The sequence below is a fragment of the Nuphar pumila genome, chromosome 3 (assembly GCF_984573655.1).
Source record: "Nuphar pumila chromosome 3, dmNupPumi1.hap1.1, whole genome shotgun sequence".
NCBI lineage: Eukaryota > Viridiplantae > Streptophyta > Magnoliopsida > Nymphaeales > Nymphaeaceae > Nuphar > Nuphar pumila.
Window position 1 is genome coordinate 114,304,291 of NC_143251.1, and position 26,777 is coordinate 114,331,067.

The 26,777-nt window shown below is 36.8% G+C and overlaps 1 protein-coding gene across 1 annotated transcript; it reads right to left on the minus strand.

The window, feature by feature from the left end:
• Positions 1–942: 942 nt before the first annotated feature.
• LOC149843363 (UDP-D-xylose:L-fucose alpha-1,3-D-xylosyltransferase MGP4-like) lies at positions 943–16,904 on the minus strand. The gene is made up of 5 exons (XM_090001801.1): positions 16,207–16,904; positions 4,467–4,628; positions 4,075–4,290; positions 1,216–1,637; positions 943–1,090 (listed from the first exon to the last, which is right to left on the minus strand). Exons 1-4 carry the CDS (start codon positions 16,693–16,695, stop codon positions 1,428–1,430), a joined length of 1,077 nt encoding a protein of 358 aa, XP_089857927.1. The 5' UTR covers positions 16,696–16,904; the 3' UTR covers positions 943–1,090; positions 1,216–1,427.
• Between the last annotated feature and the right edge of the window lie 9,873 nt (positions 16,905–26,777).

Consider the following 26,777-nt stretch of genomic DNA (forward strand, 5'->3'; position numbering starts at 1 on the left):
ACATTTGAAGAATGGAAAGACTGTACTAAATGGCTAAACAATATCATTCTATGTACTTAAGAATGACAACAATGAAATCATCAGCGTTTTGATTAGTCCAGGACCAACTCATCCCTAATATGGATCAGCTCATAGCTTAAAAAATGAGACACTCAATTGACTTAATAATTACTATCACCAACATAGAAAAAATAGCAAAAGGAATAAAATATATAGAAAGAAGGTAAGATTTAAACCTCATCTCCATCTAAAACTCATTGTATGATCCTTTCATCCACAGGTGTTTGCAAATATATGTTGTCCAAAGAAATTGGATTGATTCACTAATCGTACTTATGAAAAACTGTCTAGCTGAAAGGGTGGAGAAATGGCGGTAGAATTTTTGAAAGCTGTATATCCCACGCTATTTATATGATACGAATATTCAAATTTTCTAAGAACAAAACTTTTACCACTTTCCAACTGTAGAGTTGAATTCAAAAAGACATTTCTGACTCGTGTCTTTCTGTCTTGACTTATGATGATTCCCTTCTCAAAGCCTCGTCAGGCATTTTCCTCTGTTGGCAATAATGCCCTAATTTGATACAATGGCAGCATAAACAATGCCAAATATCAAGATTTTCTTGGCAAGGAAAATCTCGTGGTAGATTTTTTTCCTTGGAAAAGTCTCATTGTATATTGCCATGATTTAAATGCTTAAAAATAAACAGCATGCTGATTAAATTTCGGTATGAGCAGGAGCACTAAGATAACTAAGCCAACTCAGTCTGATCGACAGATCTACAGCAGCTGCAACTGCACCAACTTGCACTTGTTTGCACAAAAACTTGGTACCACTAAGGCTCTGTTTGAGAACCGGTGTTGGAGGGAAAGGATAAAGGCACTTGTGTGTGTGTGTGCGTCATGTAAAACATGATCAAGTTCATTTAACTCCACATTTCCATGTCCATAAACTGCAAAATTTCAATTAACACAGACCTTTTGTACGTGAAATCTGATCACATTTCAGGTGCACCAAACAAACTTATCTGAAGTTCAAAAGTTCCCCCTTGAGAACATCAAATTGCCACATGATAATTCTCTTCTTTGACTGGAAAAACAGGAGAAAGAAAAATAGGAAAAAAGAAATGACTAAATAAAGAATAACAAAACAACAAATTGTCAAGAGTTGTATAATGAAACAACAAATCACTGAGTTGAATTAGTGGAACACACCATGCGGATTTCCTGCCAACTCAATCAAGATTAGCTGATCCTCTGGGACTAAATGGTGGTCAGAAGAGTGCAGTCTCTTGGCTGAACTAGTAAGATCAGGTAACCCAGCATCAACAAAACACACTTCCATAGTTGCTGCAAGACATCACCATAGAAACTCTAGCCCCAGGATGTGTCGATGCCAAAAAGGATAAAACTTGCATATTTTCTTCTCATATTCTGCCAAGTGGGGATTCATTTACATAATCATCCAACAACCACAACCCAAATTCACGAAATCGCTTTATCTTCTTCTCGAAACCAGTGATATAGTTGTTATGAATAATGACGTGCATCCCTTTGGTTTCTTGAACCCAAGTTTGGTTTTTGAAATATAGCCCCCCTGATGGAAATGCAGCTTGCGGCAGCAAGTACAGATCAACCTGCAAACAACTCCATTTAACTCATTTATTTGTAGTTTGTACAGCCAGTTAAAAAATAGTGTGGGAAGGTGACATACAAGAGACAGTGACACTACCAACAACAAATAAAAAGGGAACACAGAGACTTAAAACTTCAAAATGAGGCACCATTTGAGCATCACATTTGTGTATGGCATATACTAAGACCACTAAACATAGACCAGATCAATGAAACAGCCACAAATTCCTCTATAAAAGAGCAGAGATTTTTCACCTGACATTCATGCCAGGGAAACCCTCAAGGACAGCCAATAAATCACTCTCCAATGCATCAACAAAGAAAAGGAGACCACTTAGGAAGGTCCATAGACATTGCTTATGAATATCGAGTCAATCATAAAGACCTTTGGCTAGGGCCTACTAAAACTCTGGCTTTCTCAATGTTTCCTTCTTTAGATTTTTCAAATACATGTGATGCATACCATCCACTAAACCTTCCTCAAATTCCTTAAAAAAAACTATTTCACAACTTCAGCAAATAACTCGGGTAGCTTTAACAGTCGAGAATCAGTGCTTATCAGTGCCAGTGGTTTTCACAATGATACCACAGGTTTTAAGAAGAGAATAATATGAGAGAGATGACACAAATGGTTCATATCTATAAAAGAGCCTAGGATATCTTCCATGGATGTGTACACAGAAATGTGGTTAGCATGCAAACTAAAAGAGTTCAGGTTGTAACAATGTTTTATCACCACCACTATAGAATAAAACTTTAGCTATCAGGATAGAGCCTCGTAGATAAAAAACTACATTATAGTGGAACATACGTCAAGCTCTCATGGACTCACTCACTCCTTGTAAAACTCTTATGTTCAAGCATTCAACTGAGTTTTGGGTTGTGATTCCATCTTAACTGGGAGCATGCGGCAGCCAATAAGGGGCCATGTTCCCAACAAGAAGAAAAACAATGAACAGATGACGAACAGAGTAGGAAACATACACAAACAATGAACCCCTGTAACACACTATACTGCATCTTACTCCTATATCATACCCCTTAATGCTATTCTTGATACAAAACTCCACACACATTGATATCACTACATTCTATCACTGGTGTTCAATGAAGATGGTCAAACCAAAACATGTATGAAAACCTTGGTGCAAGTCCAAATTCTAAGTCATAAGAACAGGAACAAACCTTCAGTAAGAACACAAACCACAAGCATACAAAGACGCACCTGACTATTTGGGTTGGCTTGAGGCGTTCAAGTAGGGCTGGTAAGCGAGCCAAACAGACTGAACAGAGGCTGTTCAGGCTCAGCTCATTTACAGCCAGGTAGTGTTCAGGCTCAGTTAATTTGGCTTGTGTGAGCCGAGCTGAGTTTAGCTTGTACAGGCCTGAGCCAAAGGGGCTGACCCTGACCTGACACATTTAAGTACAAAAAGCCTTTTTTATCGAAGGTTCTATAGTGAGAATAGAACCCCTGACCTGGTCCATCCAACCAGTTACTGTCATACATTGTTTAACATGTGTGATACATAAATATTACATAAGCTATCTAAACAAGCCTATAAGAGGCAAGATTAAACAAAAACCCCTTGTTTGTGCTCAGCCCCAATATTTACAATGAGCGAACATGTGCTCAGCTCACTATCTAAACAAACTAAACAGGAACAAACCTAGGATGAACCGAACTGAGAAGAGCCCAAGCTGGTCGGTTAGTTTCCAGCCCTATGTTCAAGTTGATGGATGTCAAGAGTTTGATACATGGGGCGTGCATCTCTTGCCTCAAGGTTGAAGCTAATGAAAGACTATCCCTGGAGGGCGGCGGAGAATTATAAAGTTCTACACCGCACTGAAGCAGGGCCATGGTGAACGTGGCAACACTCAGACCATAATCGAATGTCCAAACCAAAGCGGTGGTTTCTCCCATTACCAAAAAAAAGGGAGCACAAACCACAAAAATTCGAGTGTAGGCTTGTTTCTAATGTAAGAATTGTTTACATAAAGTTATATACACACCATGAATAAGGAGAGGACCTATGGGGCTTCACATATGTATGCATGCTTGGAAAAACAAGCAAGTGAGCAATTTCATTAAGACATAGATGTATACAGCATATAGTTGGAACATTATGTGAGAAGTGGGTGAAAATCACTCATTGGAACTCTTGTCTGCAAGGCATCGCCAACCTAGGCCTATATGATTTCCATTGGTAGTGTTTAAATGGACCTCAGAAATTCCACTGGAATTACCATTAGGCTTTCCCAGAAGTAACTGGAGTGGAGCTATATATGAGATGGAGGAGCTTTTCATTTATGTTAAACATATATTTTAACACTGTTCTTGTCATTGACTTATATTAATTGTACTTGGTTGATCTAAATTGTAAAATGCCAATAGAGTACTTTTTCCAAACATAATATTTTTGATAAGCCAGAATGAACAACCTGCACAGCAGTTTTGTTTAGAGCCCAATTGAAGGCAGGCTGGTCATTAGTCTTTGTTTTGCTAGTCCAAGGCTGAACTTGGAGTTCTTCAATCCACTTCTCCATCACTTTCTTAGCCCCGTTTGTAGGGCGCAAGAATATCATGCAACTGCAAATGTAAGTGCGCCCTTTTTTACCAGGGGCTGGCAAAGTGTGAGGATGATTCAAAGGTTTTACCTGCAGGAGTAAAAAATGATGATTTATAAGGGTCTAACAAAGATAGAAAAGCAGCTATCCTTTTGTGTCGAGAAGTTGCTCACTATTTTGCAGATATAAGAACAAAGCTGCTATTTCAAAAGTTTCAAGTTGACAACATATATTTATCAAATAAAAGGAAAGGAGATCAGACACACCATAGCCATGTCATCTGTGAAATAAATATCATGATTCCCCTCAAAGAAGAGGAATGGATCTCTCAGCCAGACCATATCAACGTCATTATACATTACACTATAGCCAAGCTCCAAAATAAGCAGCAAGTGGCGAGGTCTGCGGGATGTGAAGTTGAAGAATCCCTGTCAAATGATATAAATATCAAGGCAATCCAAAAAAAGCAGAATGATACCATTTTTTGTCAGGTAAACATGACAATGAGTAGTACAAGCAGCATAACACATTTAAATAGAACATGAGACACTGACACAAAGCTCATATCACATGCAAGTGGTTCTTGCAATTATTCTCATGTGATGAACCTAGTTACCATTAGGCTACTGGCATTTACTTCATAGTTGGCAACCTCGTGACTCGAATCCGGATCACCTGACCCTTGACTCACAAGCCAGCAACAAGTTAGAACATGAATTTTTTAGTATTAAGATATAGGAAAAATCAAACTCCAAACTGTATAATCATTAAATTTAGCACATGACATCAATGACTAAACTATATAAGTATTCAACTATATATAATTGTTGATATTTATGATTTAAAAATATATGATTCTTTATAAAAATTATCCTTTTATAAGCATTATGCATTAAAACCACAAAATGCATGACAAAAGACACATGAGTGGCATGTGGATCGGTGACCCAGTTGGGGCCCGATCCGGGACGACTCAGGTGATTCCCAAGTCAACCCGCCGGGTTTGCCAACTATGATTTACTTTGCTTGCACTTGTTCAAACACTTGATCATGCTGAATTTTTGGTATAACAATATTTCATCATTGGATTACCGGTGCTAGGGGTCACAAGTGTTAGAATGTATTGTATAAGAATATATATATATAATCTTATTTTAAGTTATGTATTTTGGGTATATGATCAGGGGTATTTTGGTCATTTCACATATGTAATGGGGACTGTCCACTAGGGACAGTTTAGTCATTTTTATAACCTTTATTTTTGTGTCCTTTTTTGTTCATTGTAAGGGCACTATGGTCATCCTGACCATAGAGTCATTGGGATAGCTCCCAACGGCTATAAATATAGCCGTTGGGAGATCCCAATGACTCTTGGGAGCTCCCCAAGGACATGGTACTTGTATGTATAAGAGAGTCTTCCCTCTCATTTGTTTCTATGTTTGTTCTAAACATATTTGAATAAGAATTATATTGTTTACTTGTGTTCTTGCTGTCTTTTGAGAGGTTATGTGTTAGCCCTTAGTGGCTCTTTTGTATTTGGCCCATAAGCGGCTTTTCTACTTGTGTATGTGTACCTTTGTAGCCTTTTTGTGGCATTGTATTTGTGCACTTGTTTTATTACATGGCATCAAAGCCTTGTAGATCTAGAAGACGTGTGGATTCAAAAAGACATGTTGAAAGCTCATAACGTGTAAAAAAGCTCACGGTGAATCTACATCAACTTGAAAAATCTCCTCTTCTTCTTGTCTTTCTCTTTCTTTTTCTCCTCTTTTTCCCCTTCTTATTCATTATGACTGATAAAGAGATCGTAATTGTTCTCATCAAATTTGATGGGAAAAACTACAATAAGTGGGCCGCGGCGGTTAAAAGAATTCTCATGGGCAAAGATATGTGGCAATTTGTTGATGGTTCAACATTGGAACCACAATCAATTCTCATTAAAATAGTTATTGAGAATGATGGTGTGTCTAAGGAGGAGAGTCTTAAAGGAGTACAAAGAAAAAAGACTATGCTTGAATATAAAAAATTCTATAAGGAGTGAGAAGTGGGTCATGCCAAGGTTCTTTTCTTCTTTATGGGTAGTATGCATGAGGACCCATGCTCCGACATTCTTAAATTTAAAAGAGCCGATGAAGCTTGAGAATATATTAAACAAACGTATACTCAAAAAGATGTGGCTCAGAGTGGGATGTCAAAGATAAAATACATAGTTGCAAACAAGGTGATAAAACCACGAGGGAATACTATAGCACCCTCAAAAGGCTTTGGGATCAATTGGCTAAACTTGAGCCTATATGGGAGACTCCTAATGATGCTCAAGAGTAAAAAAACATACAAGCATAAGGAACAATTGTTTTGATTTTTTAGAGATCATAGACCCGAATTTAAACAAGTTTGAGTCAACATCATTCATAGGGAAAATTTGTTAGATTTAGGGTTTATGAGGTTCCTGCATAGAGAAAGAAGACAACAACAAGGTTTGGGCTAAAACTCCATGATTCCCAATAATGGAAAATGTGTTCTTTACTATAAATATATATTAATCTTACAACAGACAAAAATACCCTTAACAATATACAATACAAGAAACAACTAATAGGGCATTTAGGAAACAAATGTAACACAACATAATAAACAGACGTTAGCATAGAAATCACGCTTGATGTGATTTGGATCTGGATCTAGATCCGACCACCTCAACCTCACACTTTAATAGCCACTTCAAGTTGTACATGGTTAACATCAATGGACAACTTGCTTCTTAAATACCAAAACATGTTCATTGCGAGGCCTTTAATGAACAAGTCAGCCACTTGGTCTTCAGTTAGAACATAGCTGATCTCTATCTCCTGATCCTCTACTTTCTGACGAATAAAATGTTGATCAATTTCAATATGCTTTGTCTTTCTATGTTGAATTGGATTTATTGAAATCTTGATAGCTCCTTGATTATCACACAACAAGAGTGACTTGGGGATGACTTCCAAATCATTCAACATGTATCTAATGCATGTCATTTCAGCTGTAATTGCAGTCATGGAACGATACTCTGCCTTTGTACTTGACCTCGCAACAACCCTTTGTTTCTTACTACTCCATGACACCAAATTTCTTTCAAGAAAAACACAATATCAAGATATTGACCTTCTCTCATCAGGATCTCTTGTCCAATCGACATCTGAATAAGTCGTAACCATTAATACATCTTCATGTGTTGCTCTTTTTCTGTAAAGCAAGCCATCTCCAACAATACCTTTTAAATATCGCAATTTTTTTCACACGCTCCTTATGTGACGTTCTAGGCTAATGCATGAATTGTGACACTTGATTAACAACAAAAACAATATCTGAACGGGTAAAAGTAAGATATTGTAGCATTCCAACTATGCTTCTGAACTGTGTTGGCTGTAACTCCAATTCTCCATCATTTGCTCCTAATCTCTGATGAATGGGAACTGGAGTTATAGTCGGCTTACAATCTTTCATGCTCGTTTTACTTGGGAGATCCATCATGTATTTGTGCTGAGTTAAAATAAGAGAATCAACTTGCCGATCTACCACTACCCCAAGAAAATATCATAGCAGACCAAAATCTTTCATCTTAAATTTTTTATTTAAGAACATCTTCACTTCTTCAATATGTTGACCACAGCTGCCAGTAACAATTATATCATCAACATAAATTAGTAACACAGTGATAAGATTGTTACCTTTATAAATAAAGAGTGAATGATATAATGGGGACTGAGTAAAATTATAGCCTTAAATTACAACTGAAAAACTCGCAAACCAAGACCTTGAAGCTTGCTTCAATCCATAAATAACTCTTTTTAATCTGCAAAGGTTGGGCTATCTACCAAATGGATGTTAAAAATGTTTTTTTAATGAAGACTTAAAAGAAGAAGTTCACATAGATACACCTCCAGGATATGAAGTTTTTTCCGGTAAGGTGCTTTGATTGAGAAAGGTTTTTTATAGTTTAAAACAGGCACCCAAAGCCTGGTATGATCGTTTCAGTTATGTTATATTCAAATTTGGTGTTAAATCTTGTTATACTGATATTGTCATGTTTACTAAGAAATCTGATGCAGGGATTGTAATTCTCCTTTATGTTGATGACATGACCATCCCAGATGAAGACAAACATGGAATAAAGATATTAAATGTATTCTTCAAAAATATTTTGAAATGACTGATCTTGGATTTCTTAGATTTTTCCTAAGAATTGAAGTTGCCTATTCTCCTAAGGGCTATTTATTTTTTCAAACCAAGTTTGTTAAAGATATTATTGACAGGTCAAGAATAACTGACGAAAAGAGGGTGGATACTCCTTAAGTTATTAATGCAAAAATGAAGATTGATGATGAGACACCTCTGGATGATGCTACCCTATATCGCCAAATGATTGGCGCATTGACTTACTTAACTATTACTAGGCCTGATATAGCACAAGAAGTTTATACAGCCAGCCAATTCAAACATTATCTCACCACAGTTTACATGAGTGTTGTGATGAGAATTGTTAGATATTTACAAACCTTAAATTCTAAAGGTCTTTTGTTATCATCCTCTTCTCTTGAGTTGATTGCATGTTCTGACTCAGATTGGAGAAGAGATCCAAATGATCGGCGCTCAACTACTAGCTTTTGTGTATTTGTAGGTGATCATCTGATATCGTGAAAGTGCAAAAAATAATATAAAAATATCATTATCATCCACTGAAGTTGAATACCATGCAATGGCTACTACAACATCAGAGATTGTTTGGTTGCGAAGATTACTTGAAGATATGAGTGTTCATCTATGGACACCCTCCAGACTATGTTGTGATAATAAGATTGCAATATACATAGCTGACTGTGAAAACACGTGAGAGAGAGAGAGAGGGAAAGAGAGAGAGAGAAAACCCTTGTTGAGAAATCGGCAGCCCAAAGTGTGTTGGTTGCTGCACTAATGCTTCATTAGTATAGGGTTACAATTATCTTTTACAGGGACAAAATTGCCCCTTATAAGTAACACATGTTACATTATAATACAACTTAAAGCAAAACTCGTGGATGGATATGGATCCGATATCGGATCCATATCCAATCCATATTCCACATTCTAATACCCTCCCTCAAGTTGTGCATGGGATTGAACCATGTGCAACTTGTTCTTCAAATACCAGAAACAATGACTTGTAAGACCTTTTGTAAACATATCGGCAGCTTGGTCTTCTGAAGGCACATAAACTGGTTCAATCTCTTTGTCGGCTATCTTTTGTCTGATGAAATGTTGATCGATTTCAATATGTTTAGTCCGACTGTGATGGACAGGATTGAATGCAATTTGTATAGCACTTCTATTATCACACATAAGTGTCGAATTTGAGATATCCTCTCCCATCTCTGTAAGAAGATGCCTAATCCAGGTCACTTCTGCTGTGGTAGCTGCCATAAATCTATACTCTGCCTCTGTGCTAGATCTTGCCACAGCCTTCTGTTTTCTGCTACTCCATGAGACAAGATTTCTTCCAATGAAAACACAGTATCCTGAAACAGACCTTCTCTCATCTGGATCCCCTGCCCAGTCTGCATCTGTATAGGCAAGTATGTCATGTTTTGGTGATTTCCATGAAGATTGAGTATATGTGAGTCCATCACCCACCGTTCCTTTTAGATAGCGAAGGATGCGTTTGACAACATCCATGTGACCAGTCTTTGGTTCATGCATGAATTGAGATACTTGATTGACAGAATACACAATGTCTGGTCTAGTGAAGGTAAGGTATTGTAACATGCCTACTAAACTCCGATACTTGACTGCATCAGGATATAACTCACCATCACAAATACTGAGCCTTTGATTAACAACACTGGGTGTGGGTAGAGGTTTACAATTTGTTATTCCTGCTTTAGCTAGAAGATCAAGAGTGTATTTATGTTGAGTTAATGATATTTTATCACCTTGTCTATCTACCTCTACTCCAAGAAAATATCTCGGCTCCCCAAGGTCTTTCATTTTGAACCGCATACTCAATAGAACTTTAGTTCGCTGAATGTGGTCTGGAGCATTACCAGTGATAACAATATCATCAACATATATGAGTAGGAAAACCACAGTGGTACCGTTCCTATATATGAACAGAGAATGGTCAAGTTGGGAACGAAAGAAACCATGTTTATGGATTTCTAAGGAAAAACTTTCAAACCATAACCTAGAAGCTTGCTTCAATCCATACAAAGCTCTGGTTAACTTGCATACATATTCTTTTGAGCTTCCCTCTGTATAACCTTGAGGCTGCTCTATATAGACCTCTTCCTTTAAGTCCCCATGAAGGAATGCATTCTTAACATCAAGCTGACTGAGGATCCACCCATGTTCAATTGCCAGGTCAAGTATAATGTGAATAGTTCCCATTCTCACCACTGGGCTGAATGTCTCATCATAATCCTGACCATATTCTTGAGTGAAACCCTTGGCCACAAGACGCGCCTTGTACCGTTCAATGCTATCATCCGGTTTATATTTAATTTTATAAACCCATTTGGAACCAACAACATTTTTGTCTGGAGGACGGCCAACTATCTCCCATGTTCGACATTCATGCAGTGCCTCAATCTCCTCATTCATCGCTTTAATCCATTTGTTGGATTGGATAGCTTGATGAAAACCAAGTGGTTCATCGTGTTTTTCAATCTGGGATAAAAAGATCTGAAAGTCCATAGAAAAGTTGTCATAACTAACCCACTTTTCAATAGGATGCCTTATCCTGCCTGATCTTCTTGGTGCTTCTCTGTCATTAGACAATGCAATGTGTTCTTCAGCAGGTACATTTGTTTGCTCTCTATATCTCCTGGTATACACATTTCCTTTGTATCTTAGACACTCTGCTTGTGATGCATCATCTAAAACTGTCTCACCATGTATGCTTTCAGGAGACAGAATAGTATGCTCGGCAGCATGTGAAATAAGTTCAGCGCTAAGCCATGGGTCATACCAATTAGCAACTGAACCAGTAGGTTCACGATTGACATCTGTTTCTTTTCCCAGAAAATTATTTTCATCAAAAACAACATTTCTGGAAATTCTAATCTTCTTATTGGCAGGATCATAGCATCTGTAACCCTTGTGTTCATCTGCATAACCTACAAATTGGCATATAGAGGCTTTGTCTTGGAATTTAGTCCTCATGGATTTGTCAATATGAACATAACATGTGCATCCAAAAACTCGTAACTCATTATAATCGGGATGTGCACCAAAGAGAACATAGTAGGGAGATTGATTTTCAAGAATAGGCATAGGAAGGCGGTTTATCACATGAGTGGCAGTGTGAAAGGCTTCAGACCAAAGACTAATGGGTAAGTTACTCCCATGCATCATACTCATTGCACTTTCTACAATATGTCTGTGTTTACGTTCAGCAATCCCATTTTGTTGTGGAGTGTACGGGCAAGAAACTCTACGATGCATCCCATTATCTTGGAGAAAATCTAAAAATTCTTTAGAGGAATACTCACCACCTCCATCACATTGGAGAATTTGGATATTTTGAGAGAATTGATTTTTAACATAGGCATGAAAGTGACGGAAAATGGAAAAGACCTCTGATTTATGTTTCATAAAGAATATCCAGGTAAAACGAGAGAAACTGTCAATAAAGGATACATAATATTTACTTCCAGAAGAGGAAGGATTAGGAGCTGGACCCCAAACATCTGAACATATTATCTCAAAAGGTATAGAAGCTCTTTTATTTATTTGATGAAATGGAAGTACATGACTTTTGCAGACCTGACAACTGGGACATATTTTATTCCTCAATAAAGGTGAAACAGACTCCGAAAGAAGACCATTGGACACTAACTTTTCAATAAAGACTTGACTACAATGACCAAGACGAGAATGCCAGAGATCTGACTTATTACATTTGGATGTACTTAAGACACTTTTGGAGACGAGATCAGATTGGGGCTTCAGGACACTGGAGGTTGGATCTTCATTAAAGACATACATGTCTCCACGTCGCTCTCCTTTAGCGAACATCTCTTTCGTTTGAAGATCCTTGACAAAGACAAAAGTAGGAGTAAATTACACAGAAGAATTGGTAGAATCAACAAGCTTGGAAACAGATACAATATTTTTCTTTATATTTGGTGCATGAACAACATCAGATAAAGGAATAGATGACTTAGACAAAGGAATGACGAAATTGCCTATGTTCGAAATAGAGTGGTGAGTCCCGTCTCCGGTTACAATATTAGATTTTCCAAAATAGGGAGTCAGAGTAGAGAACTTACCCGCATTACCAGTGACATGGGTTGCTGCCCCAGAGTCAACATACCATATTCCATCATCATTTTGCTTCAGATTCAAGTTGGCCATAGCAGATAGAAGGAGATCCTTAGCATCTTCACTGACTCGGAACGTACCTGCAGTTCCTGATGTACCAACATTTCTGGTGTTTTGCATTCTATTCCGATTTTGTGGGTTGAACCAGCAGTTAGCCTTGATATGACCTCGCTTGTTGCACTGATAGCATGTGGGAACATTCTTTGAAAAATTGGCATTAGAATTTGGTGTAGGTAGTATCCCACGTCCACCTTGGATTGGATTTCCCTTGCCTCTGCCATGCCCTCTCCGTGTACGATCAGCAAACGTCCCTGTGACAAGAATCTCATGCGTAGATGATTGCCCTGCTGAAGCATCAGATATGCTTTTCAAAGACATCTCGTATTGGAAGAGTTTAGCACGTAATTCCTCAAAACTGGGCAACGAAGGTAAGCATAATAAAGAAGTGACCAGTACATGATACTCTGATCCCAGGGCATTCAGTGTTTGTTGCACCTTTTCTTTGTCGGACACTGGATATCCAACAAGGGCTAATTGATCTGTGATGCTTTTGACTTGATTTAAAAATTCAATAATGGTCATTGCTCCCTTCTTTAAAAGCTGAAATTCATGCTTGAGAAACAGCACCTTAGCCTCTGATATCTAAGAGTAGGTTTGAGCTAAAGTTTCCCACAATACTTTAGATGTGCAATCATCAGGGATAGAAATCAAAACTTCTTGCGACAGTGTGGAAGTGATATATGCGACGAGAGCCTGATCACGTTTCATCCAAGCAGTAAATACAGGATTGCGAATGGTGCTTGACATTGCTCCATCCCCTTTTTCTTCGGTGGTGACAAATTCCGGAGGTATTTGAGTGGAGCCATCCAAGTGACCTGAAAGATCTTGACTGCGAATAAAAGGGATAATCTGCCTTTTCCAAGTCAAATAGTTATTTGTATTCAGTTTTTCCGAAACCAGCTGCCCCAGGAAGTTGGAGGAAAGACTAGAATTGCCTGAAGAATCCATTTGTAGGCTTATGACAGAAATGTGGCTGAAAACAAAGAATAGAGTGACGCAGCTTATGACAGAAATTGGTACCAGAAGGAACGAATTCAACCTTTTTGTGTAAACTGTGAATGAATGAAGAAGGAGGAGTGACCAACTGTTGTTGTGTGTAAATTAAGAAAAAGAAGTGCAACAACTAACCCAGTTATGACAAGGCAAGTTGTTGTGTGTGAATTAAGAGGAATAAGAAAAACTGCAGCAGTTGCTGTGTGTGGATTAAAAAAAAAAACAGCAGGCTGTATGTGGATTAAGAGGAATAAAAAAACTGCAGCAGGCTGTGTGTGGATTAAAAAAAAAAAACTACAGCAGTTGCTGTGTGTGAATAAAGAGGAATAAGAAGACAAACCAGTTGCTGGAAGCAGACGTTGACAGAGAGGAATAAGGGAATAGGAGGAGAACCTTTGAAAGAAAAGAGGAACCGACTTTTGCTTGGCTGTTCACGTCCCTGAGGAGTTGCTGAGGAGGACCAGATTCACGTGAACAAATTCACGTTGCTTGGCTGTTCACGTCCCTGATTCACGAGTTCTGAAAGAAATGAACCCCGATTCACGAGTTCTGAAAGAAATGAGGAACTCGACTTTTGCTTGGTTGTTCACGTCCCTGAGGAGTTGCTGAGGAGGAACAAATTCACGTTGCTTGGCTGTTCACGTCCCTGATTCACGAGTTCTGAAAGAAATGAGGAACTCGACTTTTGCTTGGCTGTTCACGTCCTTGAGGAAGATCCCTTTTCACCCAGGAATGCAGCGTGCTCTGATACCATGTGAAAACACGTGAGAGAGAGAGAGAGAGGGAAAGAGAGAGAGAAAACCCTTGTTGAGAAATCGACAGCCCAAAGTGTGTTGGTTGCTGCACTAATGCTTCATTAGTATAGGGTTACAATTATCTTTTACAAGGACAAAATTGCCCCTTATAAGTAACACATGTTACATTATAATACAACTTAAAGCAAAACTCGTGGATGGATATGGATCCGATATCGGATCCATATCCAATCCATATTCCACATTCTAATACTGACAACCATATATTTCATGAGAGGACCAAGTATATAGAAATGCATTGTCACTACGTACATGAAGAATATCATCTTATCATATGTCACATCCGAGTATCAACTGCCGAACTTCTTCACCAAGGCATTTTCGTCACCTCGATTTTATTTTATTTTTGACAAACTTTCGGTGATCACACCGTAAGTTTGAAGGGGGTGTTAGAACATAGTTGGCAAACTCGTGACTCGGGCTCGGATCGAACCCCTACTGAGTCACCAAGTCAGCAGGTTGACTCAGTGACTCGGACGAGTCAAGACTCTAATTTTATAGTGTAAACACATGAATAAGACTTGAAAATAACTAACTTCAAGCTAATATGTCAATAGATAAGTTGCAAAAACATATAATTATACATGATTAATAACTTTTTTCATTGAACAATATTAAATTCTTCATAAAAAGTGACTTTATATAAGAATTATGCATTAAAATAATAAAATACATGATAAAAATTTTTATTTAATGGGTTGGATCAGCAGTCCTGAATCGTGACCTAGTTGGGGTCCGATCCGAGTCGACTCGCCAGGTTTGCCAACTATGGGTTAGAATGTATTGTATAAGATTATATATGTATATAATCTTATTTTAAGTTATGTATTTTGGGTATACGACCAGGGGTATTTTGGTTATTTCACATATGTAATAGGGGCTGTCCACTAGGACAATTTAGTCATTTTTATAGCATTTATTTTTGTCCTTTTTATTCATTGTAAGAGCACTATGGTCATCCTGACCATAGAGTCGTTGGGATAGCTCCCAATGACTATAAATATAGCCATTGGGATAGCTCCCAACGACTCTTGGGAGCTCCCCAAGGCCATGGTACTTGTATATATAAGAGAGTCTTCCCTCTCATTTGTTTTTATACTTGGTCTAAACATATTTGAATAAGAATTATATTGTTTACTTGTGTTCTTGCTCCTTTTTGAGAAGTTATGTGTTAGCCCTTAATGGCTCTTTTGTATTTGGCCCATAAGTGGCTCTTGTACTTGTGTATGTGCACCTTTGTAGCCTCTTTGTGAAGATATTGAAGCATAGTCTGAGAAATTCAAAACAGCAGTTGAAGGCTACATAGGCAGCATTTCACTGTAGCACACAAGCCAAAGACACCACCTCCTTAGCCACCCAAACAACCAAGGCCTGTATCTGCCACTAACTCATGCCTGACCATGTAAACCACCACGGACATGTTGATGACTTCCATATCTAAGTCTCAGCATCCCATCATCTGTTGTGCTCAATCATTATCTTAAAAGACATGTGACAACTTTAGAAGACACTTTTAAATCTGATAAATTTAATATCCATAGAGATCTAGTTTAAAATATTTTTATCTATCTAGATACTTTAAATTACATGAGAAAAGATGTGCTTACACCTAGACAAACATGCAAACATACCTAACATAATAACAACAAAAGCAATAAATAGTATAAGATGGCGATGACGATGGTGGTGGTGGTGGTACACATTTGAAAGATATAAGAGAGACAAAAATATATCATAACCTGTGATGGAATCACTACATCAAAAGGTATCAATAAGGAACTAATCAGTTGGCAGACATTACCTGTGATCCAAACTTATGGGCCGTCTGAGCATCGGGGGCAGGAGGGATCAGGACGGCATGTCCTGGCCAGTTCTGATTCACCTTATAAAGTGTTGCATAATCCTCAGCAATAACCAGTACCTTCTCCTGATGTTTCTGCCTGGATATGCTGATCAACCAGTTATTTAAGAAGGGTAAATATGGCTGACTAACTGCACAAACTATCACAACACCATCCTTTGCTACAAATGCTGCAGCTTCAGCTAGTGTATAATCTCTCCATTTTGAAAGAAATTCACCACTTGAGGAAAATAGGCTTCCTGAACCACCAATCCAAGGGTAGAAAATTCCAAGTAAAATAATAAGGGACAGTAATGTGATAAAAAGCCCAACCATGCTGAAGAAAGAGGAAGATCGTTGGTTAAGGTTTAACAGACGAGATGAAATGGGAAATGAGTCAACCGGAGTTTGCTGCTGCTGCTGCTGTTGCCGCTGGTGAAGAAAATACATGGTTCTCCACGATAATAAGACCAGCAAGAATTCTGGTAAAGCTCAAGGACAACTTAGGAGAGGTTCTACTGTTCTAACACCTCTAAGTTTTGTTTTATAATATTCCAGGAACTGAAGAATATGACTTTTCACCGTGATAACTTAAATATCCAGTCGGAGTTTTGCATATCACCAGCAACACTTCTTGGTCGGTGGTCGCTTGCAAAATCCTAAAAAAGAATGTTTGCACAATGCATAGCAGAAAATCAATAATTGCAAAGGAAATACAAATACAGAAATAACTCTGATTTTCCAAATCATTCTTTTTAGGACAAATAAAAATGGAAAGCAAATATCTCGCACTAGAAGCACAGAACTTAAAAGCAAACACCTAAAAACTACACTGGTAGTCTACTAAATAAAAAGCTTATAATAGATCTCAGTCAACCCAAAAAGGAAAAATCAAAGTGCAAAACTGAAAAGTCTGCATTGAGCCCCCTTCTTTCATCATATTCTATCAATGTATTTACGTTCTTCAATATCATATTCTCAAAAGAACAAACCTTATACAAAAGGAAAACAATCTAGGTTTCGTTTAAGACTCTCACCTAATTTTTTATTTTTTCCAAAAAACAGAAAATGTACATTTAAGCACCAAATACCTGTCAATCTGTCATGGGTTTTCACTTCCTACGAGCTCAAAAAATAAAATAAAAATACAAATTACAGTATGCTCATCAAAAAATAAGGGAAAGCCGATGGAAATGCCTCAAATATTTTCATAAATTCAAAAAACAAACATAAACTGTCACAAGAAATGTTCCAAACAAGTTTATTTCTATTTCTTGATGTTTTCTGAAGATCTTGCCACCGATGTTTTGATGTTCTAACAGTTCGATGAGCAATCATCAACCTTTTACAAAAATTCAATAAAATGAAAAAAATAGATTCAAAAGCTCGAAATTTTGACTGCATTCAGGCTAGAACCTAATATGCATTGCCGATCATTGGAATTCTATCCCTTCCAGATAAAAGTAAAAATGAAAAGGCTTTTCCCCTGCTACTTTTGGTCCTTCGAAAAGCAAAAGAAATGCTTAAAACAAAAGACAAAAGGGGGAAAAGATGAGAACAAAGAGACATACTCATCCAGATAGGTTTTAGCATCGATCGGCCAAAATTTTAAAGAAGAGCAACGAGTTTAGTTTTATCCATGTTAAGGACCCAAAAGTGAAAGTCAGAACTTAACCGTTCACCAAATTCAAGTGATTCTCTATCTTTAAGCATCTACGTTTCAAATAGTGATTACATTCTAGACTGAATCTTGGTTAAAAAAATGTATCTAGCATACTGAGCAAAAATTTGAACAGATCTAAGCTTTTATTCAACATCGTACTAGATTTGACAATCATATCCCGAACAAGAGAAAGATATGGCTGAATTTCTGGATAATACTCGATTTAATCCAGAAATCTACCAGAATTCCATGATAACAACTCGAAATAGACGAAAGTAAACAGTGAAATTCAGGTTAATATGAAGATTTCAATCAAACTGATTACCTAAACTTTTTGATAGCCCTAAGCTTCTCCGACTAGGGCCCCAGTTTTCCCGGGAAAAGCGATCAAGATTTCCTCAAAAACACAGAGAGAGAGAGAGAGTGGAAAAGGAAAAGAAGCTAGACGAATAAGGAAGAGAAGTACCTGATCTACCTTCTAGAATGTTTGAGAAAGAAGGATTTGAAGCCGGTGGACGAGGAAGAGTGTGAGATCGGAGAGGAGACTCACTCCCGGCGCCCTCGAAGTAGCAAAGACGATGATCTTTGGTGTTGGGATCATAGTGACAAAAGTTTAAAATGGCAATTTCTCGGTTGTGAATTTCTCGGGAGATTTTTAACTTTCTGAATATTTCTCGAGTTTTTTTTTGGCAAAATCTTGGGAAAATATGAAAAAATCAAATAATTTCTCAAAAAATCTAAAGAAAATCAAATAAAATAAACTAATTACACAATTATTTTTACATGAAAACAAATATAAAATCTATTTTCAAAATACTGTTGTACCAAAACAACTACTGCAATCCTGACAATACTCATCTTGTAAACACTAAACAGAGTGTGGTGATAAAGCTTGGTTTTAACATATAGAAATCACAAGTACCAAATACAAAACTGCAAGTCGCTAAAAACTGTTGATAGACCACAAAAGCGAAAAGGATTTGCTAAGGACACCACAAAAGAATGGCCGGAAACAAATTAAATCAAACAATTCTAAAAGAAAATGCAAAAATTGGTAAGCAGATAAGACACATTGAATTTCGAACATTAAAATTACAAGTCTGTTGGTGAAACAAAAATATTGAGTCTTCATGAGAAATTCAAAATCATCATAAAACCTAAACTACATCATTGAAGCTTGAAGTTCTCAAACAAAAAGTGAGAAAGGAAGAAAGGTAGCCTATCAAAATGGCACCAAAATGGATGAAAAATCCTCCTACATTAAAGTCGTTAATATTTCATTAGGAGGGAAAGAAAATAAATAAACTATAAGCATTACTCTCAAGTCAGTACACAAACAGTCTTAATCTAATATAAATACAAACCTTCACAGAAGTTAAATTTAAAAATCTGTTGAAATAAAATAGTTCAGGAAATTAAGAAAGAAAAAGAACACGAAGATCAACTAAAACTCCATGGGAAATATGAAAATAAAGTATCTCTAAGGTTGTAAACTGATTGAAATTTGTCACTATGCTTCGGTTCAAATTTCAAATCTCAAATCTCAATGGAGTTATCCACCAGTTTCCCCATCATAAAAAACAAGCTTTCTGAAATCAAGTTTCTAATTAGGTTAGAATCTGATGCTTTTCGAATCTAATGTATCCAATCCTGCATCATGATTCAAGACATTGCTGGCATTCATTGGATTCCCCTCACCGTGAGAGAGAGAGAGAGAGCACTCACCGTTGGATTCTTGACGCCGGAACCCCTTTTGCTCTCACGTGATCTACAGCCGGAATCCAGATCGCTCTCACCGAAAGAAAGGGCTTAGAGCTTGGTTCGGCTGAGAAATAGGCTATTTGAAAAAAAAACGCGATTTACAACTTGTGGCGCTATTTGCAAAAAAAAAAACAACGTGATTTACACTTGTGGCAAACACTGTGACGATATATTGTCACAAACGAAAAAATCGTGATATTTTGTAAATCTCGCAAAAAATTGCCGGTTTTAACTTTTAGAATATTATTCGCTAAAGAAACGCAAGATTTTCATAAATCTCGCTCATTTGTCACTATGGTGGGTCGGACCTGAACCGGACTGGTGGATCCTTGACCCAGTTCTGACTTGCTGCCACCGGATCCGGGTCTCAATGAAGTGGCTTAAACAGAACCAGATCCAGATCATGAAAAGGCTCCACGTGGAATCCTCCAGGATCCATGCTCACAACTTTTTATGTCTCTAAGTTCAATCTGACCATATCACGGTCACTACCGTCCCTTGCTCGCGACAGACTTGGAAAACATAACGTTTGCTAGCAAGAAAAGAACTTGTTTTGATATGATTAGTTTTTCAAAAGAAAAATTTTGCTTTTTTTTGTAGCAAAATTTTTCGCTTTTTTTGTTAGAAAAAAAAATCTAAACATTGCTTGATGAAAGTATCTAGACAAACCTCAAATTCTGCTACATTGTTTAACCAATCAAGAATTTAAATTCACGTTGTACCACAAAAACAACAGTGGAGGAGTAAGATGAGAGTTAATTGAAAGAAAAAACTTGAAAAATCATGCGTTGAATAAATAGAAAGAAGAGTTAAAATTACATGAAAAAGGTTATAAAGAACAGTTTGATTCTTGAGAAATTTCCTTTTAATCATGAAAATTTTGAGGAAATCAATAAAAAATAGTGAAGAGTCGTCTCAAAATAAAAAATTGTGATAAAAACTGATGAAATTCCTCGTAGAAGCATTTGATCGAACAAATGGAGTGCATAGGTAAGGCGACAAAGGTGAAAAGAGCTGAAACAGTTTAAAAAAAAAACAAAATATCGAATACAAATAAGAGAAAAACAAGGAAAAAATCAATCAACTCCGCAACTCCCCATCCCCCGACCTTCCATCCTTCATCTTAGTTGCGCCCTCCATGCTACTGATCAGAGAAAAAAAAAAAAAGAAATAAGAGAAGAAGAAGATGGAGGAGGGAAGAGGGAAAAGGAGAGAAGAGGTAGAGGTGGGCAGCAGGAAGCATCGTCGAAGTTTGGGCGACCATGTCTGTCCCTCTCTTTCCCAAAGTCCTCTCTAGAAATCCCATCATCCACTACCATCCCTAAAGCTACTTTAGCAACGAGGGTCGAGGACAGGATGGGGGAAAGCGTAAGTTCATACACGCCTTCATTCCACACGGGTTTTGATTTAACCTTCATCCTTGCATCCATCCCCGATCCAAATAGGGCGAGGCAAGGGAGGCGGGGCGGGGCGGGGCGGGGCCCCATTTTCCTTGATCCACTACCATCCCTACTTGTTGCCCTTAAAATCCATCTCCAATGTGGCATTGTAGGCGCCCACTCTCTCTCCATCCCCCCACCCCCTCTTTTGACTTGTCCCATAAGCTTACATTGCTTTCTTGTAATGAGTAGCCTCTTTGCAATTACTACTGTAACACTTCAAAATTTTAACTCAAAAATAATTAAAAAGCAAAATTTATGAAAAAATCTTAGACCATCATTTTTTTAAACCTTGTAAAAACCTACCATTGCATCCAACTTGGATGATACAAGAGTTGATTCCTATAAAATCAAGCATGTAGAACATTTCTGTACGATTGAATTTAAGTAAAACATGAAAATACCCTTTAAAAGCCCTGTTAGTTGAGTGGCTAGCAGCTACCACCTTTATATATATATATATATATATATATGAGAGAGAGAGAGTTTAGGTTAAATCAAATATCTTTTATAAAATAGGGGTTTGGATTAAATTTAAATATAAACCCATGCATTTTTTGTATTAAGAAGCGCAGAAAGATTTCCCTTTTCAACCCCACCCCACCCCTCTCTCTCCACCACCTCCTCTCCTTTTCTTCTTTTCCTCTTTCTCTCCTTCCTTTTCATCTTCCTCTTCCTCCTTTTTCATATATTTTTTTCTCTTTCTCCTCCTCTATCTTCTCTCTTTTCACTTGAGAGAAAAAAAATTTTTGGGTGGGTTGGCTAGGTCCATACCTGACCAGACCCATGCCGCACCTGACTCGGGTGCTTCAGCCTCCCCGATGCACCCATGTGACATGTTTTGGTCTAACTTTTAGACCCAAATTTGAATTAGGTCTAATAAGACTTGCCCGACCCTGATCCAGTTACATCCTAACTGCATAATTATGCACGGGAATAACCAACCCCATGCATAAACGTGAGTTTTTCTTTTTATGACCAATGAGAGAGAGAAATTATAAATGATAATTAATTTTGTAAAAAATTACAATGTACCATGTAAGTAAGACTTTCTTTTTTATGAAAACTTTATGCAAATGCCTTTACAAACTTTTAATTACACTCTCAATTCACATGACAAGAATGCCAATTAAATCAAGGTTATAAGGCATTCATTATTTTGCACCCCATGCCCTTAGTTCTACTTTTATAATATTTAGGATTGGGATAGGATCAGAGCAGCTGCATGTTGGTGCTGTAAGGATTACATGAACCAGACGTGCTGTATACTTGATAAACTAATATTTTTATGTCTTTTTTTATATTGAAAAATCATGTCTTAATCGAAATTCGGGTCGATGTTGGGTTTGGTATGAAATTTCATAAACCATGCCCTGACTCTATATACTAATCAGACACTTTAGATCCTACCTGATTTTTAATCCAACTTCCTTTTTTATCATCAAACCCTAACCCTATAGGGTTTGGTACGGGTCAAACCCGACCCATTGACACCCGTAGACAGAGTAAAGGGTGTAAACATGTTAAAGTTCTGACAAGCATCTGAACCGAATCAATAGATGTTACCCATTTTCCCCAATCCAGTGCACCACGATTTCTATTTTAACCACATTTAGAAGTTCATTGCAAAATTCAATCAGACCATGATCTCAAACTGAACCCACTTTTGAAAAAACATATCTAATGGGGGAAGTCAAGATGGACCTCACCCAGACCGTTTGCAACCCTAAGTATAGATAATAGGATAGATGAACCAAGCTATTCATGAAGTGATTAAGTTAGGCTCGTAATGAGCTTCCCCTGGCACAAAAGAAAACTTTAATATTCTATTCAATATGAGGTTGCCATGTTCAACAAATCAGTTCCACTCATCCCTTATGTCATCCCTATCTTAGTACCAATTTCACTGATGCAAGTTATTTTGATAAAAAATGGAGTCCACAGATGTGATTTGCATCATTCATTTAGTGAAGATCAACATTTAAATCATTGAAATCCGACATGTGTGCAAGATCATTTGAAGATTCAAGAATCAAGGGTTGACAAAACACAACATTTTGTGATTTAAAAAAGACATGTTTTTCATTGAAAAAACAAAATCCAAGGATCGAATAGACCGCGTTGAATCCATCTATAGGGTCAGATTCCGCATCATAAGATTTAAGAGGGGTATGAAAATGAAGAGTAGGGGATGGAACTGACATGCATGTTCATAGAGTCGAACTTGTTTTGAAAACGAGTTCACTTAGCTCTGCGAGACTTGGTTCAAGTAGCATAGGCAGTTAAACCAACTGCAGAACTGCTTATAGGCAAGACATCCTGCCATTCCAGTAGAACATTTGCTTGAAATATAAGTTCAGTCAGGTCCCAGCAAAAAAACGTAGCAATAAGTGATTTTTGCTTGATCTAAACTAATAGATATGTTTTTCATAGTTTATTAGGCACTTTTCATGCACGTGTTTTTGTAGAAGGGTGAAAAATGAATGGCTCATATGCTAAAATTTGATGATAGAAGTTTCTTTTTTTTTTTTTGGTAAATTCATTCAACTCCAAACATGTTCTTTGCTAAATAAATAATTGTAAACATATCTACAGGTTCAGATTCAACAACACATACAACCGAGTTTTTTACTATGACCTAATTTGGGACCTAACAAAAATGAAATTTCTCTAGAACATTATATATATATATAGGTTAATCTAACATTATACTATAGTAGTTGTTTACCTTTAGATGAATTCAACCTTATTAATAATAATGATTGAAATACTTTTGAAAGAATGATGTTTTTTAAAATTCATGATTACTTTTTTGGGCATTATAAGTCTTTTTGAAATTGAAGAACATTGAAAAAAGTAACTTTTATGAAGCTATCAAAGTTACATTTTTAACCTAAAAAACTAACTTTGCATTTTTCAAAAATATCATTACATTAAGAGTGTTTTAGTCATTTTGCTAAGGTTGAATTCATCTAATATAAAACAAATCAAATCAACTAGTATAATGTTTAATTAATAATCTTATATATATAGAGAGAGAGACAGAGTTTTCGACCCTTGTGGGAAGGAACTCATAATAAAAAACTATATTTTGTTAATTTTTCTCATATATATATATATATATATATATATAGAGAGAGAGAGAGAGAGAGACAGAGAGACCTGTATCATTCACTGTTAATAGACACATATCCAACGATGATCGTGCAAAGTTCAGTGACAGAGCATTGGTTTTTCGTAAAAGGTAAATTTAGTGGCGGTTGCGACCACAGCTGAATATGAATTTTTTGCCCAGAGCATTAGTGGTGGTCGTGATCCCCACTGATGCTCCAGATTTGCGATCTTTGTTTAACGAGTAATTCGTTCGACATTATATATATATATATATATATAACAAGCTCCTAACAAACTTATTGAACTCTTAACATGCCCCATTAAATGTTTGAGAAATAAGATTATTTTTTTGTTCAATTCGGATTTTTTTCATTATTAGCAAATTTACAGAAAAAGGTCGGTCCATTTTCTCACAATTTTTTTTTGAAAGGCAAATTGGGGTTAGGCAGACCCCTACCAGATAACTCTTAAGCCCCGTGTGGCAGAGGGATTCGAACCTGGGCCTCCATGTCCCACCCTTATTAACAATATTATTGGTACTAACCAATTTCGGAGATCTCTGTAATAGGATTTTTTTGAAGCCTATTCATAAGATAAATTAAAAAAAATCTTGAGAAAAGTGTTAGTAATAGCAAATATAAAATATCAAAATAAAACACATAAAAAATTAACATCACAATGTTTTTCAAATTAAGCAATAATTTCGGTATCATATCAATTTTTTATTCAAAATATCATGGATATTTGGTACATGGTTATCAATTTTCTCGCAAAATATAGTTTTTCTCTTTGACACAGCATCATTGTATCATCTAAATAGATCAACGGATCTGATCTAAAGATAGGAAATGGACTGGCTTGGGGGTTTGATAACATGCCACAACCAACTTAAGCCTAGTCCATCAAAGAGTTTAGCAAAACCTAACCTCAACTGAGGCCAGATCAAAGCCCTAAAACCCAGCCCAAGCCGAAAACCTTGACCTGATTTGATGTGTGTATATGGTCTTTCAATCTGTTGCACGTAGGCCCGCTTCTAGCCTAGTGAGGGCCAACCTACGGCCAAGCAGCTTGATGCACCACACTAATATGATGAGGTAGGCTCGAAGTGGACCCCTACCAGAACAACAGCTGCCCCATGTGGCAGAGGGAATCGATCCTGGGCCTTCAGCTTTACACAGGATCCCGCTTACCACATGGGATACCACCTTGGTGGTCATCGATATGAGGCTTCTTTCCTAAGCATAGTCGTAGATCTCATTATTGGGATTTTCTTGGTAAAAAAAAAAATTCTGAATAAATTAAAAAGAGATTGTTTTCTTAGGAAAATTTTGAGAAAATAGTGCATATTTAATTAAGTTTAAAAATATACAAAAATATATAAAATTTTAAATTTAAAAACTATATATGACATATAAATATCCTGTTAATAATGTGATAATATCACTTCTGATAAATTAAAAATATTTATTTTCTCAAGAAAATATTGGTATATTTAATTTTTCAATATATAAAATTATAAAAATATAGGAAAATATAAATAATATAAAATTTATATATAATATATTATCATCTTGTTAATGACATAATAATATCATCATAAAATTATAATATTTTCAAAATAGGTGATATTTGAAAATAGTGTTTTTCGAGATTATATTGGTTTTTACAAAGTTTCAAAAAAAAAATCCAATATTTTGTGACTATGTTTCTAAGACCGACGTCTAGTCATTGTTGCTAAATATAGAGAAAGGAACAGGTCAGCGGCAGCTCTAACCGTATACCGTAGAGCTGCCCTTGGATGCCATTCATCCATGTGATGAAGGACAACCAGAACATGAATAAATAGCTTGATGCTTAGATGGGTCTTACAAATTTTTTTTGGAGCTATGTATGTTTTAGATGAGTGACATCTAGAGGAAAAAATATTTGGTATAAATGAAGGTAAGGAATTATTGAGCTAAAAATCCAAATAGGTGAATTCAAGATGGTTTGTTTGCTAAGTATTAAGCCTTGGATTGTGCTTTTCTGACATTAGGGATGTCAATGGATAGGATGTAACCTGACCAATTAATCCAAATCCAATTAGTTGAATTCAGTAGCCAAATCCAGATATATTCATATTTAGTACTGAGTTTTGCATTGAAACCCAACCCGAATCCGACTTAAACCCGATTAAGTGTAAATATCATGTTTCAAGCTAGTTGGACCTGGATTCAGTTTTAGCTTTTTGCATCAAACTCCGAATCCGATTAGGTTGGATCAAATTCACGCATGAAAGTGATAAATCCATTTATCCCAAACAAACATGTGGATTTGTTAAAACCACAATTTTTGGGGATTCCATAGCTGCCACCGATTGTCAGTTCCCAAACAGGGCTCCCTGACCTGATTTCAACTCCCAAATAAAAATCTCAAGCAAATTGCTATCAAGTAGTCAACTGTATAACATTCATGTCAGAGGTTCAGAACATGCCGTCAGTCATGACATGACACACAGGCACGCTAGTGATAGATTGTGAAGTGTATAAATATTATTTTTATAATTCTTTTAATAA